Source organism: Equus caballus, chromosome 24 (genome assembly GCF_041296265.1).
Source record: "Equus caballus isolate H_3958 breed thoroughbred chromosome 24, TB-T2T, whole genome shotgun sequence".
Lineage (NCBI taxonomy): Eukaryota > Metazoa > Chordata > Mammalia > Perissodactyla > Equidae > Equus > Equus caballus.
Window position 1 is genome coordinate 47,685,530 of NC_091707.1, and position 19,780 is coordinate 47,705,309.

General features: G+C 38.5%; 1 protein-coding gene and 1 pseudogene across 38 annotated transcripts in view; one reads left to right on the forward strand and one right to left on the reverse strand.

Annotated features, from left to right (window-relative positions):
- CATSPERB (cation channel sperm associated auxiliary subunit beta) overlaps positions 1 to 19,780 on the reverse strand; it is a 138,969-nt gene that overhangs the window by 71,143 nt on the left and 48,046 nt on the right. For 28 of the 38 annotated variants that reach the window (XR_011431954.1, XR_011431952.1, XM_070249406.1 and 25 more), the window contains 2 exons: positions 13,991 to 14,086; positions 2,988 to 3,137 (listed from right to left, as the gene is read on the reverse strand). Coding sequence is in view for 35 of the 38 variants with exons in the window: in XM_070249398.1 (XP_070105499.1) it covers positions 2,988 to 3,137; positions 13,991 to 14,086 (246 nt within the window). In the remaining 3 variants the exon portion in view is untranslated. Of the gene's footprint in view, positions 1 to 2,987; positions 3,138 to 12,995; positions 13,135 to 13,990; positions 14,087 to 19,780 lie in introns of those variants that run through there. The other 10 variants (XR_011431953.1, XM_023628285.2, XM_070249401.1 and 7 more) reach the window with 3 other exon arrangements.
- Positions 14,363 to 15,785, forward strand: LOC102150759 (pyruvate dehydrogenase (acetyl-transferring) kinase isozyme 3, mitochondrial pseudogene; annotated as a pseudogene).

Consider the following 19,780-nt stretch of genomic DNA (forward strand, 5'->3'; position numbering starts at 1 on the left):
GCAAAAAGGCAAATGCAAGTAAAAATGAAAGTTGGATGGAATGTTTTCAGGTGTAATGATGAAGGAGTTCCTTGTGATCAATCTTGATCTCCAGCGTGAACGAAGTATTAGATAAAGGCATAGCTGAGAGTGAAAAGGGAAAGGAAGTGATATAGAGGGTTTGAGGAGTGGGAAGAGGTGCCATAAGGTCATTTTGCAGAGTGGGAAAATAAACATACCGGGGAAGAAAGATAGGACTTCTGGGCAGTGCTGAGTACCCACTTGAATTTATGATCGTGAATTTACAGCAAGACCAGTCGATGGAATTTTAAAGTGAGACTGGTGTGCAATTTTTTCCTAGAAACATTCTGCTATTTCAGTGCCGGAGTAGAGGTGGTTTGCTAGAGTTGGGGTTGTACTGGTATGGAAGAAGAGAAGAGCGAGAAAGTTACAGAGGTATTTGTAAGGATGGACTATGCGAATTATGGTGAGAAAAGAGGAAAATATGGATGTTGGGTGGTGAAAAAAGTGGTAGGTACAACATAATGAAGTCTCAATGAACCCAAAGAAATATTGGAACGTTGAGTACTAGAGTAGACTGAAAGAACAGGAGGTAGTGGACAGAGCATGAGATGCTTGTTGTGGAAATTTTAGAGATAGTAACATCGTTAGAGCCGACAATGCCAGGAATATGACCACAGAAGCAAGATGGAGGAAAGATCATTAGAGGTGAGGAGGCCTTGAAACTGCATATTGCATGGTCATCCATATGGATGGTGAAGTCACTGAAAATAGTGACAAAAATAAGGTGGAGAGGAAGGCAGGGGTCCAGAGGCTAAACTCATCAATGAGTGAGTGAGTGCCACGGGCTGGCACCCAAGAAGAGTCAGAGGGAGGTAAAGTCTGAGTTCAGAGGAACTGGGCATTTTGAAGAAGAGGAGAGTAACTATTAAGAGGCAGCCCTAAGGAGCAAGGAGGATAACCTTGCCCTTGGGCTCTGAGACATGCGACATGTGAGAAGGCTGCAAGGGAGAGAATGCTAACTGGGAATGGCCAGGTCACTCTTCACGGCAAGAAGGTTAACAGGCCACTCAGAGAAAAGATTAGTAGTGTGCGGGAGTTTCCTGAAGACAGACCACAGATTCCAATGAAAGGATTTGGGTGAATGGAGAGGGACAGAAGTTTGGGAGAAACTAAAGGAAGTGTGGGCTAGGGTGGCCACAAGTGACCTGGGAAGCTTAGATTTCTGGGGGCGATTGATAAAACTTGGATGAAAGGCGTGATGGATGTGTTAGGAGTGTTACAGAGAAGGAAGGTGGGTAATAAGTCCACACGGGAACACATGGGGCTTCTGGATACCTGTTCCCACCGTCAACTCCATGTGGAATGGAGGCCAGAAGGGGACAAAAAGGGCCTCGCAAAGGAACTGCTAGTTTAGCCAGAGGCAGCTTGATACTGTGGGAACCTTTTGGCTTAGGTACAGTGGTGGCCAGCGTAGGAAAAGCCAGCTCATCTAAAGAACAGGTTGCTGAAGCTGTTTCTTTCCTTGGGAGGTTGAGGCGGTCTGGTGAGTGAGATCCCAGGAGTAGAGACTGCCCCTTCTTTCCTGTGACTGTCAGTGGTGTGGCAGGAGGGAGCACACGCAGATGAGAACGGCTCCTCCCCTGTGGCTCCAGGTACTAGCGTTTGGATAAAGAGAAGGAGGAGGAGCCCCAGCCTCGCATCCACAGAACAAAGCTGGAAAAGGAGCTGAGTTTCTACCTGGTTGAGGTAGAGGGGAAAGAGACACAATTTCTAACTCAGCTAACTCAGCAGAAGCAGGCGCTCTAACTAGAGAGAGCTCAAAGACTGGAAGCCATTAGGAATTCAACAAAACCGGGGCCAGGGCTATTTGTCCAGCCCTATACCAGTGCATGCTGTTTTGATCTATGACTTTATAACAAGTCAGGCAAGTAGGGCAAGTTTTTGTTCTTTATATTCTATTTAAAATTACGTTACACATGTTACTTCAGCCTCCCATATGAATTTTGGGATTGGCCTGTTACCTTCCATACACACAAAAATACTGGTATAGTTTTTCTTGGAATTGTTTTGAACTGATTGACAAATTTGGATAGAATTACATATTTATAATACTAGGAGTTCTTGTTCATGAACATAAAATATCTTATTTGTTTTAGTCTTCTTTACGGCCTTCATTAAAGTTTTATAATTTCTATACAATAGACCTTACAATTCTCTCTTTTTTTTTTGGTTGATTCCTAAGTTCCTCTTGAAGGTTTGTTACTTTCTGAATAGGATTTTAAAAATTATAATCTTTAATTAGTCTTCGGTGGGGTGGTTTTTATATATTGTTATTATACCCCTCAATTTTGTGATTTTGTGGCATTCCTATATTTGTCCTGATAGTTTTTCTGTTGATTCTTTTGGATTTTTATATAGATACATAAATTATCTATGAGTAAGAAAATTTTGTTTCTTATTTTTAAATTCTTTTATTTCTTTTTTTTTTTGCCTTTATATTCATTGAATTTGGGGACTAGGAGGTTATCAGTTACTTGAGAAAAACAACTAGAACAATCCTTAAATGTGTAAAGATCCTATTAAATATTATAGTAATGGAAAAACACATACACAATAAATAAAATAATCTGATATCTTAAAACAACAATACCTATTTACACATGGCAAGAATAGCAGATGGATTAGAAACACAATGAATAATCTCCGAGAGGAAATAATATATTAACAGAGGACAGCGGATAAAGGGAATTACGAAAGATACTAAAGTCACCATGTTAATACGTGGCAGAAAGTCTCGGAGAAAAAAATAAAATATCACACTTGCAAGTAGACAAGGTGAAGTGACAAAGAGTCAGTTCTTAAGTGCTTTTAGGAAACATTTTTACTCCATTACATCTATGCATTTAACGTGCACTGCCAGTTAAACATCGCTGTTAGAAAATACAAAACGCCTCTTCCAACATTCCATAAAGCCGTGAACTCACCGTCAAGTGTTGCATTCAAAATGAAGCCAAGTAACGCTACATCATTGGCGCAGGGGCACTTTGTCACTGTGAGATCTACCACATGTGGATACAATTTCCTGACATCGTTCTTGGTCATTACACTCCCAAGATGCCACTGTAGAATAGGTTCTGTGGGAATCAAGTTGAGGTGTTTACATTGTGGCAGCGCTCTTGAAAATGAAACATCACTGCTTTCCTTTAAAGGTTTTAAAGAAACTTTGTAAAGGAACTTCTCCATAGATCAAAAAAAAAAAAAAAAAAAAAAAGGGTGCATTATCTCATCCTTCATCAGTTAGAAATAGGTCAATTCTTATTTTCCAGGCTGGAAGGAATGAAGTCGAATTGCTCTTGATGGGGGCCTGGCAAGGCCCCGCTGCAGGAGAGCATGTGGGATGTGAGGTGCTGCTCTGCCATCTTTGGAAAATACAATTGGCTACAGGATCTGTCCCTAGAAAATGGAATTGCTGGATCACAGGATGTGCACATTTTTAATTTAGAGAACGACTTCTGCCTTGAGAGCCTACACATTTACTCTTTGTTCTCTTCCTTTAATCCTGTCAAAACAGCAGTAGATACATAAAGCGAGAATAAAACCAGGATAGCAGTGGCGAACAGGGAAAATTATTAGTGGCCAAGGCACTTAGAGGGATTTCTGGAAGACAAAGAAGCTGGGGTGGGACTAACGGGAAGAACTAATGAGAGGGGAGACATCTTCAGCCCTTCAACCAGCAGTCTATTCTTGGATATGCAAAGGGTTGGAGCTGGATGAAGTCAAATTTTAATGCATAAGAAAATAGGAGGATTCATTTTCTTCCGAAAAAATGAGGAAAGAGTACAAAAAGTAAGCCGGGGCAATTTGACAGAATACTCTGCTTGAATTTCAAAAATAGTTAAAGAACAGCAATATCTTATAATCGATTCTTTAGCTATTTACATTTCTACAGTGTAACTCTCCTCCATCTCTCCAGACTTTCAATAAAATCTACTACAAAACCAAAGACTTTATGGGATGTATTTTTCACCGTGTGCAAAGCAAGAAAAAGAGCTAAGTTTCCATCTGCGTTGACACAGCGAAGCACAGGGACGGCCAAGGAGGGAAAGAAACACAATTTATAACCAAACTAATCCACTCTGAAATTCAAAGAAATTTGGAACAAGGCAGCTGACTTTCCAGGGTGTGGCATGTGTGTGCAGGCAATTAATAACCAGATCTTAGAGGACAGGGGGATTGGAGTTTGCATCTGGGACATGATTTCATTGAAGGAAAACGCCTCTTTCCTTAAAGTCAGATACTGGGTTTTAAACACTTTAAGAATGAGGGAGGGATTAAAAGTCTTGACTGCTACTGAGAAGCTGAAAAGTGACCAATATGAAGGTGACTGATAATTGTGATTAGAGCAATTTTAGTGGAGTAGAAGAGACAGAAAACAGACTGGAGAAGTCTGGGGTATGGATCAGCGATAAGAAAGTAGGGACAATATTTTTAAACATCTCTTGAGTTTAGTAGTGAATGAAAATTTCCAACTGCAACTCTAGCATTAACCCTTGACTGTCACTTCCCAATGTTTTCTCTCCGTGTCTTCGGCATTTCAGTAAACGACGCCGTCATCCACTTGACCACTCAAGTAAGAAATCCAGGATTCAGCCTTGATACCTCTGTTTCCCTCATCCCCAGTCCACTAGGAAGTTACATCAGCTCCACTTCCAAATGTAGTCTGAAGACTCCTACTTGCCACCACCTCCACTGCTAACCCAACAGCCCAGGTACTCCAGATCATCTCCTGAGCGGATGATGGCAACAGCTGCCAACAAAGTTACTCCATTCTTGCCATCCCTCCCCAAGAACCGATGCTCTCCACAGCAACCAAAGTGATCTTCTTATAAAGCATGAATCAGAATGTATCACTCTCCTGCTTAAGACACTCCAATGACTTTTCATTATAATTAGAATAAAACCCACACTTTTTACCACGATCCCGGTCTCTCCAAACTCATTCTACACCACTCTGTCATTTATTATGCTTCCGCAACATTGATCTCCTTTCAGTTCCTCAAACAGATGTCTCAGTCCTGCATCTGGAACCTTTAAGAACTGCCAATTTGTAAGCTCTTGGCTGCCACAATACCTCTGTTATTCTAAATAAATGTGGAAGATAAACAACAACAACAACAAACAAACACACAGGTACAGAGAAGAGATTGGTGGTTGCCAGAAGGGAAGGAGGCAAAAGGGGCAAAGGGGCACACTTCAACAGTGACAGATGGCAACTAGACTATCGGTGGTGAACACGATGTAGGCTACACAGAAATTGAAATATATTGATATACACTTGAAAAATTCATGTAATGTTATAAACCAACATTACCTCAATTAAAAAAGTAAATAAAAATTTCAATGCAGTATATAATATTCTAGGTACATCTCAATATGTAAATAATTCAGATTTCAATTTTTTTGTTGTTGTTGTTGAGGAAGATTCGTCCTGAGCTAATATCTATTACCAATCTTCCTCATTTTGCTTGAGGAAGATTCACCCTGAGCTAAGATCTGTGCCAGTATTCCTCTATTTTGTATGTGGGTCGCCACCACAACATGGCCACCAACGAGTAGCATATGTCTATGCCTGGGAGCCTAACCCATGCCGCTGAAGCTGGGTGTGTCAATCTTAAGCACTAGGCTATGGGGCCAGCCCCTAGATTTCAGATTTTTTTTTTAAATTTAAATAATTGTATTGGTATTTTTGTACTTAAAAGTAGCACAGGACATCAAAATATCAGAGTCTCAAGAGCCAGTATTACAATTACTATTGAATAACTATTTTTAAAATTTTTGGACACTATGAAAATATAGGAAAGCACAACATTTTGTCACTTTTTCAGCTATTTTAATTTTGGTTAAAGAAATAAAACAAAACCAATACAATTGAAGATATCTCTGCTCTCTTCCATAGTCCCATTCTCCAATTCTCCCCAAATCCAGCCACTATTAGATAATTGCTGTGTATATTTCTAGTACATTTTAATATTTTTATCATAATATATATGTACCCATGAACAGCATATAGCATTGCTTTCTGTGTTTTCTGGACTTTAGACAGATGCTCTCCTGCTCTTCTGAAATCTGAGTTTTCACTCACTTTTGAAATCTGCTCTTGATGGCATATGTGGGTCTATTTCTTTCATTTCACAGCACATGTATTTTTTTCCTCCTGATGGACATTTATGTTGTTTTCCATTTTTCCTTATTTCAAATAATGTTACATTAAATAGGTTGGTATGTGTCTCTGGGCACATATGAAGTCTTTTCTCTAGAGCAGTTCTCAGTTGTCTGCACATCAGAATCACCTGGAAGATTTTAACCACAGATGCCTGGCCCTACTTGTAGATGAAGTGATTTTAACTGGTGTATAGTGGGGTCAAGACATGAGGACTTTTCTTAAAGCTACCCAGATGATTCTTTCCATAAAATGTAATATGAATTTATTTTACTCTGCATTCTGCATAGCACCACATTAAAGTGGGAATAAAAGAAGAAAAGTAAAAGGGAAAGTGAGAAAAGTGAGGATAAATACAAGATCCAGGACTGAGGATATTTTTAAAAATTTTATATTATAGTGCTAGAGGCGATCCAAAAATTGGGCTATGAATCAGACAACTGGAAAAGAGAAGCCTAGCCAGTTATATCACTCAGTGTTCATAACCTTAAAACGACCAGTTTTTGAGGAAAAAATACAAATGTTCTTACTAAGACGGAGCAAGAATTTTTGCTGATGGTCCTCATAAAGAAGACCGTGATGCAATGAACAGTATCTTCTATAACATTTTTATAAAAATAACTTTATAAAACCATTGTTTATTATGACCCCAAATGGTTATAGAACAAGATATATTTCCATATTTCTATAGCCCTCTTTGCAGACTGTTTTTTTTATTGTGGTAGCATTGGTTTCTAACATTATATAAATTTCATGTGTACATCATTATATTTCGATTCCTGTGTAGGAACATCATGTTCCCCACACAAAGACTAATTACAATCCATCACCACACACATGTGCCTAATCACCCCTTTTGCCCTCCCCCCCTCCCCCGTCCCATCTGGTAACCACCAACCCAATCTCTGTTTCTATGTGATTGTTTGTCGTCATTTTTATCTTCTACTTATGAGTGAGATCATATGGTATTTGACTTTCTCCCTCTGACTGATTTCACTCAGCATAATACCCTCAAGTTCCATCCATGTTGTCCCAAATGGCTGGATTTCATCATTTCTTATGGCTGAGCAGTATTCCATTCTGCGTACATATCACATCTTCTTTATCTATTCGTCCCTTGATGGGAAGGTAGGTTGCTTGCAAGTCTTGGCTATTGTGAATAATGTTGCGATGAACACAGGAGTGCACATATCTTTACATATTTGTGTTTTCATGTTCTTTGCATAAATACCCAGCAGTGGACCAGCTGGATCGTATGGTAGTTCTATTCTTAATTTTTTGAGGACTCTCCATATTTGCATTCCCACCAGCAGTGTATGAGAGTTCCCTTCTCTCCACATCCTCCCCAATAATTGTTGTTTCCTGACTTGGTAATTATAGCCATTCTGATGGGAGTAAGGTGATATCCCATTGTAGTTTTGATTTTCATTTCCCTGATAGCTAATGATGCTGAACATCTTTTCATGTGCCTGTTGGCCATCTGTATATCGTATCTTCTTTGGAGAAATGTCTGTTCACATCTTTTGCCCATTTTTCAACTGGGTTTTTATTTTTGTTGTTGTTGAGATGTATGAGTTCTTTATGTATTTTGGGTACTAACCTCTTATCAGATATATGGTTTGCAAATATCTTCTTCCAACTGTTGGGTTGTCTTTTTGTTTTGTTCATGGTTTTCTTGCTGTGCACAAGCTTTCTAGTTTGATGTAGTCCCATTTGTTTAATTTTTCTATTGTTTCCCTTGCCCTATCAGACATGGTACCGATGTCGAAGAGTGTACTGCTTATGTTTTCTTTTAGAAGCTTCACAGTTTCAGGTCTTACATTCAAGTCTTTGATCCATTTGGAGTTAATTTTTCTGTTTGGTGTAAGATAATGGTCTACTTTCATTCTTTTGCGTGTGGCTGTCCAGTTTTCCCAATACCATTTATTGAAGAGAACTTCCTTTCTCTATTGTGTGTTCTTGGCTCCCTTGATGAAAATTAGCTGTTCGTAGATGTACGGGTTTATTTCTGGGCTCTCAATTCTGTTCCATTGATCTGTGTGGTACCTTCAGCTTTGTTCTTTTTTTTCTCAGGATTCCTGTGGCTATTCTGGGTCTTTTCTTGTTTCACGTGCATTTTAGGATTCTTTGTTCTATTTCCGTGAAGAATGTTGTTGGAATTTTGATAGGGATTGCATTGAATCTGTAGATTGATTTAGGAAGTATGGACATTTTAACTGTGTTAATTCTTCTGATCCAAGAGCATGGGATATCTTTCCACTTCTGTGTGTCTTCTCCAATTTCTTTCAACAATGTTTTATAGTTTTCAGTGTACAGATCTTTTACATCTTTGGTTAAGTCTATTCTTAGGTATTTTATTCTTTTTGTTTCAATTATAAACAGGATTGTTCTTAATTTAGCTTTCTGCTAATTGGTTGTAAGTGTATAGAAACACAACTGATTTTTCGATGTTGATTTTGTATCCTGCAACTTTACCATACTCATTATTTCTGAAAGTTTTTTGGTGGACTCTTTAGGGTTCTTAATGTATAAAATCATGTCATCTGCAAATAGTGACAGTTTCACTTCTTCCTTTCCAATTTGGATCCCTTTTATTTCTTTTTCTTGCCTGATTGCTCTGGCTAAGACTTCCAATACTATGTTGAATAAGAGTGGTGAAAGTGGGCATCCTTGTCTGGTTCCTGTTCTTGGAGGGATAGCTTTCAGTTTTTCTCCATTGAGAATGATATTTGCTGTGGGTTTGTCATATATGGCCTTTATTATGTTGAGGTACTTTATTTTTATTTTTTAAATCATAATTGGATGCCATATCTTGTCAAATGCTTTCTCTGCATCTATTGAGATGATTATGTGATTTTTATTCGTCATTTTGTTAATGCGGTGTATCATGTTGATTGATTTGAGGATGTTGAACCATCCCTGCGTCCCTGCAATAAATCCCACTCTATCATGGTGTATGCTCTTTTTAACGTATTGTTGTATTCGATTTGCTAGTATTTTGTTGAGGATTTTTGCATCAATGTTTATCAGTGATATTGGCCTGTAATGTTATTTTGTTGTTGTTGTCCTTGTCTGGTTTTAGTATCAGGATAATGTTGGCTTCATAGAATGAGTTAGGAAGCTTCCTCTCCTCTTTAATTTTTGGAACAGTTTGAGAATGATAGGTATTAAGACTTCTTTAAATGTTTGGTAGAATTCACCAGGGAAGTCGTCTGGTCTTTGACTTTTATTTTTGTGGGGGTTTTTGATTGCCGCTTCGATCTCCTTACTGGTGATTGGTCTATTCAAATTCTCTACTTCTTCTTGTTCCAGTTTTGGAAGGTTGTATGATTCTAAGAATTTATCCATTTCTCCTAGATTATCCAGTTTGTTGGCACATAGCTTTTTGTAGTATTCTCTTCTAATTTTTTGTATTTCTGAGGTGTCCATTGTAATTTCTCCTCTTTCATTTCTGATTTTATTTATTCGAGCCTTCCCTCTTTTTTTCTTGGTGAGTCTAGCTAAAGGGTTGTCAATTTTGTTTATCTTTTCAAAGAAACAGCTATTCATTTTGTTGATTTTTTCTATTTTTTTTTAGTCTCCATTACATTTATTTGTGTTCTGATTTTTATTATTTCCTTCCTTCTACTGATTCTGGGCTTCATTTGTTCTTCTTTTTCTACTTCCTTTAGGTGCACTGTTAGATTATTTATTTGAGATTTTTCTTGTTTGTTGAGGTAGGCCTGTATTGTTATAAACTTCCCTCTTGGAACCACTTTTGCTGTATCCCATTGATTTTGGCATGTCACATTTTCATTTGTCTCCAGGTATTTTTTTTATTTCTCTTTTGCTTTCTTCATTGACCCAATCATTGTTCAGCAGCATTTTGTTTAATCTGCACATATTTGTGGCTTTTCTGATTTTCCTCCTGTAGTTGATTTCTAGTTTGATACCTTTGTGGTCAGAAAACATGCTTGGAATTATTTCAGTCTTCTTAAATTTATTGAGACCTGTTTTGTGGCCTAATATGTGATCAATCCTGGAAAATGTTCCATGTGCATTTGAAAAGAGTGTGTATTCTGTGGTTTTTGGATGGAATGTTCTTTATATACCTAGTAAGTCCATCTTGTCTATTGTGTCATTTAAGGCCAATGTTTCCTTATTGATCTTCTGTTTGGATGATCTATCCATTGGTGCAAGTCAAGTGTGAAAGTCCCCTACTATTGTTGTGTTACTGTATATTTCTACTTTTATGTCTGTAAATAATTGCTCTACATATTCAGGTGCTCCTATGTCGGGTGCATAGATATTTACAAGTCTTATATCCTCTTGTTGGATTGTTCCCTTTATCGTTATGTAGTGCCTTTCTTTGTTTCTTGTTACAGTTTTTGTTTTAAAGTCTATCTTGTCATATATAAGTATTGCTACCTCAGATTTATTTTCATTTCCATTTGCATGGAGTATCTTTTCCATCCCTTCACTTTCACTTTGTGTCTTTAGGTCTGAATCGTTTCTCCTGTATGCAGCATGTATATGGGCCTTTTTTTTTTTTTATCCAATCAGCCACCCTATGCCTTTTAATTGGAGCATTCAGTCCACTGACATTTAAAGTAGCTATTGATAAGTATGCACTTATTGCCATTTGTTACTTTTTTTCTGGGTGTTTTAGTAGTTCTCCTCTGTTTCTTTCTTCTTCTCTTGCTCTCTTCCTTTGTGGTTTGATGGCTTTCTTTAGTATTATGTTTGAGTTCCTTTCTCTTAATTTTTTGCATATTTATAATAGGTTTCTGGTTTGTGATTATTATGAGGTTCATATATAATAACCTACATATATAGAAATCTATATTAAGTTGATGGTCTCATTAGTTTGACCTCTTTCTAAAAGCTCTACTCTTTTACTCCCCTCCTCCCACATTTTACGTTTTTGATATCATATCTAACCACTTTTTGTGTGTGTATCTGTTACCCTCTTATCATGGAAATAAGCACTTTAAGTTCTTTTGTCTTTTGACCTTCCTAGAATCTTCATGGGTGATTGATCTGCTACCTTTACCATATTTATGCCTCTATCAGTGATTTTATTGCCTGGTGGGTTTTTTTGGATAATTTTCATATTCCTATTCGTGGTCTTCTCTTTCCCACTTAAACAAATCCCTTTAGCATTTCTTGTAGAACTGATTTCTTGGTGATAAATGCCTTTAATTTTTGCTTGTCTGGGAAACTCTTTATCTCTCCTTCCATTCTGAATGACAACCTTGCCAGGTAGAGTATTGTTGGCTGTAGGTTTTTTCCTTTCATCACTTTAAATATACTGTGCCTCTCCCTTCCAGCCTGTAAGGTTCATGCTGAGAAGCCAGCTCATAAACTTATGATGTTTCCTTTGTGTGTAGGGTAACCCTAACCCTAACCTTGTTGCCTTTCTCTTGCATCTTTTAGGATTCTCTCTTTATCTTTAATTATTGACATTCAAATTAAAATGTGTTTTGGTGTGGACCTCTTTGGGTTTATCTTGTTTGGTGCTCTCTGCACTTCCTGTACCTGGATGTCTGTTTCCTTCCTTAGGTTAGGAAAGTTTTCCGCTATTATTTCTTCATAAAGATTCTCTGCCCCTTTGTCTCTCTCTTCTCCTTCTGGAACACCTATAATATGAATGTTAGTGTGCTTGATGTTGTCCCAGAGGTCCCTCAGACTGTTCTCATTCTTTTTAATTCTTTTTTCTTTTATCTATTCAGATTAGGTGATTTCCTCTAATCTTTTGTCCAGCTTGCTGATCTGTTCTTCTGTATCATCTACTCTGCTATTGAGTCCCTCTAATGAATTTTTCATTTCCAGTATTGTATTCTTCATTTCTGATTGGTTCTTTTTTATATTTTCCAATTCTTCACTGAAGTTCTGAGTTCATCCATTCTTCTCCCAAGATCAGAGCATCCTTATGACTGTTTGCTTGAACTGTTTGTCAGGTAGATTATTTATTTCTGTTTCATTTAGTTCTTTTTTCTGGGGTTTTGTCCTATTCCCTTACTTGGAACGTATTCCTTTGCCTCCTCATTTTGCATCTTTCTCTGTGCTTATTTCTATGTATTAGGTAGGTCAGCTATGTCTACTAATCTTGGAGAGGTGGCCTTATGTAAGAGATACCCTATGAGGCCCAGCAGTGTGCTTCCCTCTCATCACCAGTTCCAAATGTTCCAGGAGTGTCCCCTCTGTGGGCTACATGTGTCCTGTTGTGGCAGGGTTGCTCTTGCTGCAGGTGCCCAGGGAGGCTAGGCTGTCCCCTTGGCCATCTGATTGTGATGCATGTAGGTGCTATGGACTCTTCAGTCACTTTATCAGGTGTGGGGAGCCCCAGAACAGTTGGCTGCAAGGTCTAATAGCACATTCCTGTTGCAGTTTTTCTGTTAAGTGAGTAGGCCCCCAGCATGGCTGGTTCCTAGGCTCAGGGACTTACAATTACTGTAGATCTCTGGCCTGCAAGGCTCTTGTCAGCTCTCTCAGGATTGAAGCTGAGTGGGGCTGGCCCCAGGCACAGAAGCACCCAATTATTTCAGGGTTTGGGAGGTGGGGCCGATCTCCTACATGGCTGTTTGAGAAGCACAAATCTTCAGCAGCTGACAAGTCCCATTGCCCATGGGGCCACAGACACCTCAACACGGTCATGCCCCATGCGCATGCCCTAACCCCATAAAGTGGACCTAGTCATTCCACTGCAGAGGCCTCACACACTCTACCAATGCCCCACGCACTCCACTTGCTCCTTGTGCACACCTTGCCCCTCAGAGGTGGACTCACTTACCCAGCTGCAGAGGATTCAGGCACCCAGCCTATGTAGGCCCACAAGTTGCCAAGGGCCAGTCCATAGGGCCGGCTGCCTACCCTGGCTGAGCTGGATTAAATCAGTGCTGCAGTGGGTGTGGCAAACTCTGGGCTAACAGGCCAGGGGAAGAACTCCAATTGTATCATCCAGTGTCTGTGTCAGCACACCTGTACTAGGTCACAATAATGGCTGCCACCATTGTCTCAGTCCCTGGAGAGGTCTCGCCTCTCATTGAGATGCACCCAGAGCCTATCAGGTGAGTCTCTTTCCACCAAAGGACTGTGTACCTTTATTTCTGGTGATTTAGGTTGCTTTCTGAAACAGGTGAATTTATGTGTGGGCCCTTTATGAACCAGCTTTTGTCCCCTTGTGTCTGATAGCTTTTCTATGGGTATTCCCCATTGTTGTTAGTATCCAGCAAAGACAGATATTATGACAGTTGTCTCAGTTGTGCTGAGTCCAAAGGATGCTTATAGTGGTAATGCTCTCCCACTCAGATTCCGTACTCCTCCAGGGAAGGCTGTATACCTTAGGGTTGCTCCCAGCCAGCCATGAAACACTGCAGCTTGCAAAGGTGGCTTTTTTTTTCTCTTCAGAAAGGAATTTCTGCCTCTTCCACCTCAGTCAGGACTGTCCCTTGTTGTGGGGGTTCTTTTTATCCATTTTTCAGTTCTCTCTCAGGGATAATTGTCCCAAGAGTAGTTGTAAATTTGTTGTGTCCATGGGAGGAGGTGATTTCAGACTCTGCCTATGTTGCCATCTTGACATCAACCTCTTTGCAGACTTCCGTTAACAATTACCCTTATATATTTAATTCTTTGTTTGTCTCAATAGATTGTGAGCCCCTCAAGGGTCATGATCATCTCTTATTTATGTATCTCCAATATTTAGCATGGAGTCTAGCATAAGAAGGTTACAAGTTTTGTTGAAAGAATAATAAAAATTCCACTTTACTTTTATCTGCTGGCATTTACCTCGAACACTGTCCAATAGAGTTCCTTCAGTAGTATAAATATTTAATCCATGTTGTAAAGTGATCCTTACTAACCATTCTTCTACAGCTGCAACATCTGTTTGAAAACAAAAGGCAAATGATCAATTATTTTTTTGTGTGTCATGTTGGTGAAATGTACGGCTATATGAACATTACCAACAATGATTACCTTTCATTTCCCAATCATTTTCATTGCATTTATATGTTTGTTTTCCCTACAAAAATTTTGATAATAAAGTGAGGAAAAAAGAATTACAAAGTGATCTTACTACCACAGCAGTGAATTCAGATAATAATATTTTAGATCATAATTTTTCTTTGAGAGCTGTTGTGGCTTGGTAAAAAGCAAACCATGGCACTTCATGTAAAGTGGTACAATATTATTTGAAAATAGACCATGATTAATTAAAACATATAGTGTAAACCCTAAGGCCAACTCTAAAAACATTATAAAGCATAAATAATAAGCCAACAGTGGAGATAGAATGGAATCATAAAAAATAATATGAATGAAGAAGTAAAAAGAAGAGAAAAGTAAAACAGAAGAGATGGAACAAATAGAAAACAATCTGATGGTAGATTTCAATACAACCATACCAACAATTACATTAAATGTAAATGGTCTAAAAATTCAATTAAAAGACAGATTACCAGATTAGATGTGAAAATTGAGACTGAGCTGTATGCTAACTCTAAGAAACCCACTTTAAATATAAAAGCATAGATGAGTTAAAAGTAAAAGGATGGGTGGTGAACTTAGCCTGGGACTTGCTGCAGTGGTTGCACTCATGGGCTAAGGATGAGGCTGAGGCTGAAACCAGGGTGCGTTCATGAAGAACATGCCTGATACAAACAGCTCAGTTGCACAAGCCTCTAGGTGGATCTGTGCACCACCCCAAGGAGAATATAGCTCTTCTGGTGGCTGCTGAAGCCACTTGTACCCAAGTAGATCCTAAGAGCTATTTGTGCTTCTTGCTGTCAATGCTCTCTATCAAGTAGTTCCTGGACTTTGGGAAAGATAATGGTGTGAGAAAACATCATATATGTTTCTACAAAAGGAGCTTCCTGCACAACTGGCTAACACAATGACAGAAGTCAATCTTCTGATGGATAACTTCACTGGCCTTCAGTGGGACAGGTTCTAAGTTGGTATATGCATCACTTTCAAAATATGAAAATAAGAACCCTGATGATCCACAGGTCTTGGATAACTTCCTACAAGTCCTGATTAAATTCAGAAATAGAAACAATAATGTGGTTCCTATAATGGTATAAAAGCATAGGAAAATTAAAGGTTTGATCCTTTCATTAACAGTAACATCCAATATTTTCTGAATTGGTTTTATACCAACTGCATCTCTTTCCACATGCTTATTAACTAACACACACTTCTGTTTGGTGTCTATACTAATCCTGCTCATCCTAAACACATGGAAAGTATTAATCCCACCTATAATGTGGCTAATGTAGTGAAAGATGTATATGAAACAGCCAAAAGGCTGTGTGAACAGTGTTAGCTGGTAGATCCAGAGATGGAAGGTGAAGAGCTCGATGCTGAAACTTCAGACAAACCCATTCAGGTAGTTTATGTGCCTTCACATCTGTTTCACATGCTATTCAAGAACTCAGTGAGAACGACAGTAGAACTGCCTGGAGAGTTATAGAAAAGGGGGATATCTGGCCGTTAAAACCCTTGTTACTTTGGGTAAAGAAGACTTATTCATTAGATAAGTGACCACGGGGATGGTATCCCACTCTGAAAAATAGCACCATAGTTATTTCAGCGCTTGAATGTTTATTTTCTCTATACCAGCTGGAGGTACTCCAGCCCTTCCATGAAATTAGTAACTTGAGTAATTTTTCAAAATAACTTGCTGTAGTGTGTCTGGTGCCTGATCTAGAAGAGCACAGAGCCGCCCTACAGCTGTGTCCTCTTACCCTCCACCTCATTATCACAGAGTTGAGTGCCCACATCTCCACGGGATTCTGAACTTCTTCCCCATTCCAGACACAGCAGATACCCACTGTTTCTCTTTGTAACCAAGCACCATGCTTGTCCAAACCACAGATTAGGGCCCCAGGTATCTGGAAGTTAAAGACATCAGCTGAGTCTGTCTTGATAATTCATTCCCAGAGTCCTTCCTGCCTCATATGTGTCCCTCCTCCAGCCTCTGATTGAGATTTCTGCCTTTCTCCACCTGACTATATTCCCATTGTGAGGCACAGGCACTTTTGTGTTAGATCTTACTGATTTTTATTTGAAAATTCATTTATGTACTTCCATTCTGCTGATTAATGTGTTCTAAAAGTTGTCTTAGCGAATAAAACGGTAAAAGGATGAAAAAAGAGAGTTATGCAAACACTAACCAAAAGAAAGCTGTAGTGGCTATATTAATATCTGACAAAGGAGATTTTAGAGCAAGGTAATATCAGGAGTAAAGAGGTGCAATACATATGATAAAGGAATCAATTCAGTAAAAAGACATGGCAATCCTAAAGGTGTACATGCCTAAGAGAAGAGCTTCAAAACATGGATCAAAAGCTGATAAAACTAAAAAGAGAAATAAACCAATCCAAAGTTACAGTTGGATATTTCAACACTCCTCTCTAAATAATTGACAAAATCAGTAAGGATATAGAAAAGCTGAACAATGCTATCAACCAACTGACCTAACCAATATTTACAGAACACTCCAGCTAAGAATAGCAGAATGCATTTTTTTCAAGTGCACATGGAAGATTCACCAAATAAACCATAAAAAAATCTTAAGAAATTATCATATGAAATATATTCTCAGAAAATAATATAATTAATCTAGGAAAATCAATAACAGAAAGATATCTGGAAAAACCCAAAATATTTGGACACTTTACAACACACTTCTAAATAACCACAGGTCAAAGAGGAAGTGGCCTGGGGAATTAGAAAATATTTTGAATTGAAAGAAAGTGAAAACACAAGATATCAAAATTTATAAGATGCAGATAAAGCAGTACTAGAGAGAAATATATGGCAGTAAAATATTTATATTAGAATAAAGAAAAGTCTCAAATCAATTATCTGAAGCAGGGGTTGAAAGAGAGTAAAGGCCTTATACAGTGGCAAATAGTAAATATTTTGGGCTTTGTGGGCCATATGGTCTCTGTCACAACACTTCAGCTCTGCCACAGGAGTACAAAAGCAGCAACAGAAAACACATAAATAAGTGAACATGGCTGTGTTCCAATAAAACTTTATTTACAAAAATAGGCAACAGGCCAGATTTGGCCTGCAAACTGTAGTTTGCTCACCCCTGATCTAAAGGTTCTCAACTGAAAAAACTAGAAAAAAAAGAGCAAATTAAACCCAAAGCAGGTTGAAGCATAAGATAAAGAGTGGAAATCAATGAAATGAAGAGCAGGAAAACAATATTCATAATCAACGAAAACAGAAGATGCTTCTTTGAAAGGATTAATAAAATTGATGAACCTCTCCAGATTAATCAGGGAGGAAAAAAAATACAAATAACTCATATTAGAGATGAAACAGGGGACATCACTACAGACTCTATAGCTATTCTAAGGATAATAAGAGAATATCACAACTTGTCATAAATTCAACAATTTAGATGAAATGGACCAGTTCCTTAAAAGATAAAAACTGCCAAAACTCACTTAAGAACTAACAGGAAACTTGAATATTCCCATACCTATTAAGGAATTTGAATTTGTGTTAAAATCCTTGCCACAAAGAAAACTCTAGGCCCAGATATCTTCACTGTGAATCCCACCAAACATTTAATGAAAAGATACTGAATCTAGAAAAACTCTTCCATAATATAGGAGGAGACTCTTCCCAACTCATTTTATTTGTTTACTTCCCTTTTTTAGAAATGAGCTTTATTTTCAATGATATTTAGTTCTAAAAGCCTGTATACTTACTTTTTCCTCTCATCAGGTTTACCTACAAATCAGGATTTCAAAAACCACAATAAACAAATAAAACACCTGTGGGATTCTGGGCAGTGGCCACCTGCATTTCATTTTGGCAATTAAACCAGGACACCCTTTCAAAGAAGCTTATGTGCAAAATGCCGTACTTCCTAGAATGAGGCTCATTGTTTTTCAACCTTGAAATCACCCACTTGAAAAGCAGACCTAGAGACCCGAGCTTTCAGAACTCAGTCACAATATCGCCACCATTCTGACAACTGTACAATTAACACAGCCCCAAATTTACTGTATCTAACAGAGGGCTTCAAGACAAGGCAAAATTTTTCGTACCACTCCCCTCTGCCCCTGCCAAACGTTCTGCACTTCTCTTCGCTTGGAATCAGTAATACTTCACGCATAAAGTCCTGAGGATGACCTCAGCTGACTGAGTTGCTCAACAGGGCCCATCCGGATGGAGGAAACTTTGGACACAGGTCCCCTTGTTGGTCCCAGCACTGCTGTTGAACCCAGCAACAATGAACTTGTTCATTATTCATAAACACTGTCCAAAAAAGAGGCTGCTTCTAACTCAGAAGCTCAGATCCCCGGATAAAAATCATTTTTGATAATCTGTATAATTCAAATCAAATGAATGGTTGTTAAAAATAAACCAAGAAATATCCAGAAACAGATTTCCAGTGAAAACTTGGTAGAAGAGGGATTCCAATACGAAAAAACAATCTAGACACGTTCTTTTGTCTATGGGGGATGCAAAGTAATCACAACCCCCTGAAACTCCTTAAGTAGACAGTATTTCAATTCAGAGACCAAAGAGAAAATACCTTTGGAAAGAAAACCGTGACTTGGCTGGGAAGAAACCCTGTGCATCTTAGTGAACATTTTTCCACCCACCACAAGCTCAGGCTTTCTGGGGTCACTTGTTTCCCAGTCAAAAACGTTTTTGAAGTCATCAGGAATGGAGGAAAAGAGACTCGTCATCTGGCAAGTATGTTCCTGGTTCCATATCTGTGGCTCAAAAGCCAAAGAGCACAATCCTGCAGGACTCATGAAGACAGTCCCCAGGGCGATGAAGATTCTGAAGTATCTGGGGCTCAATAAGAACTCTTGCATGTTACCACCTTTGCTGGGCTCCCTCGATTCCTCCCCAAATCACTGCCTGTCCTTTTTCAGCTTAAAGTTGAGCACTGACCCTGCGTTCGTCAGCAGCATCTGGAAGAGCTGAGCAACTCAGTTAATAATGACAGCATCACCAGATACCAAAACGAGGTAAAGACATTCATTACAAGAAAATAAAACTCCAGACTGACAACCTCAAGAACCTACCAGCTAAATGAGTCCAGCAATATATAAAAAGGATAATACATCATATCCAAAAGTTGTTTATTCTGGGATTGCAAGGCTGATTCAAATTTCAAAAATGAATCAATGAAATCCACTCTATCAACTGACTAAAGAAAATCCTTATAATCATCTCAATAGATGCAGAAAGAGCACTTAACAGAATCCAACAGCAATTCATGATAAAAACTCCACAAACTAGGAATAGAAGGGAACCTCCTTAACACGATAAAGGGCATCTACAAAATACCTACAGACAACATCATACCTAATGATGAAAGATTGAATGTTTCCCCCGGAAACTGGAAACAAGGCCGAGATGTCCTCTCTTACCATTCCTATTCAACATTGTACTGGAGATCCTACCAGTACAATAAGGGAAGAAAAAGAAATCAAATGAATACATATTGGGAAGGAAGAAATAAAAGTATCTCTATTTCTAGATGGATGATTTATCGCTGTAGAAAATCTCAAAGAATGCACAAAATGCCACTAGAAC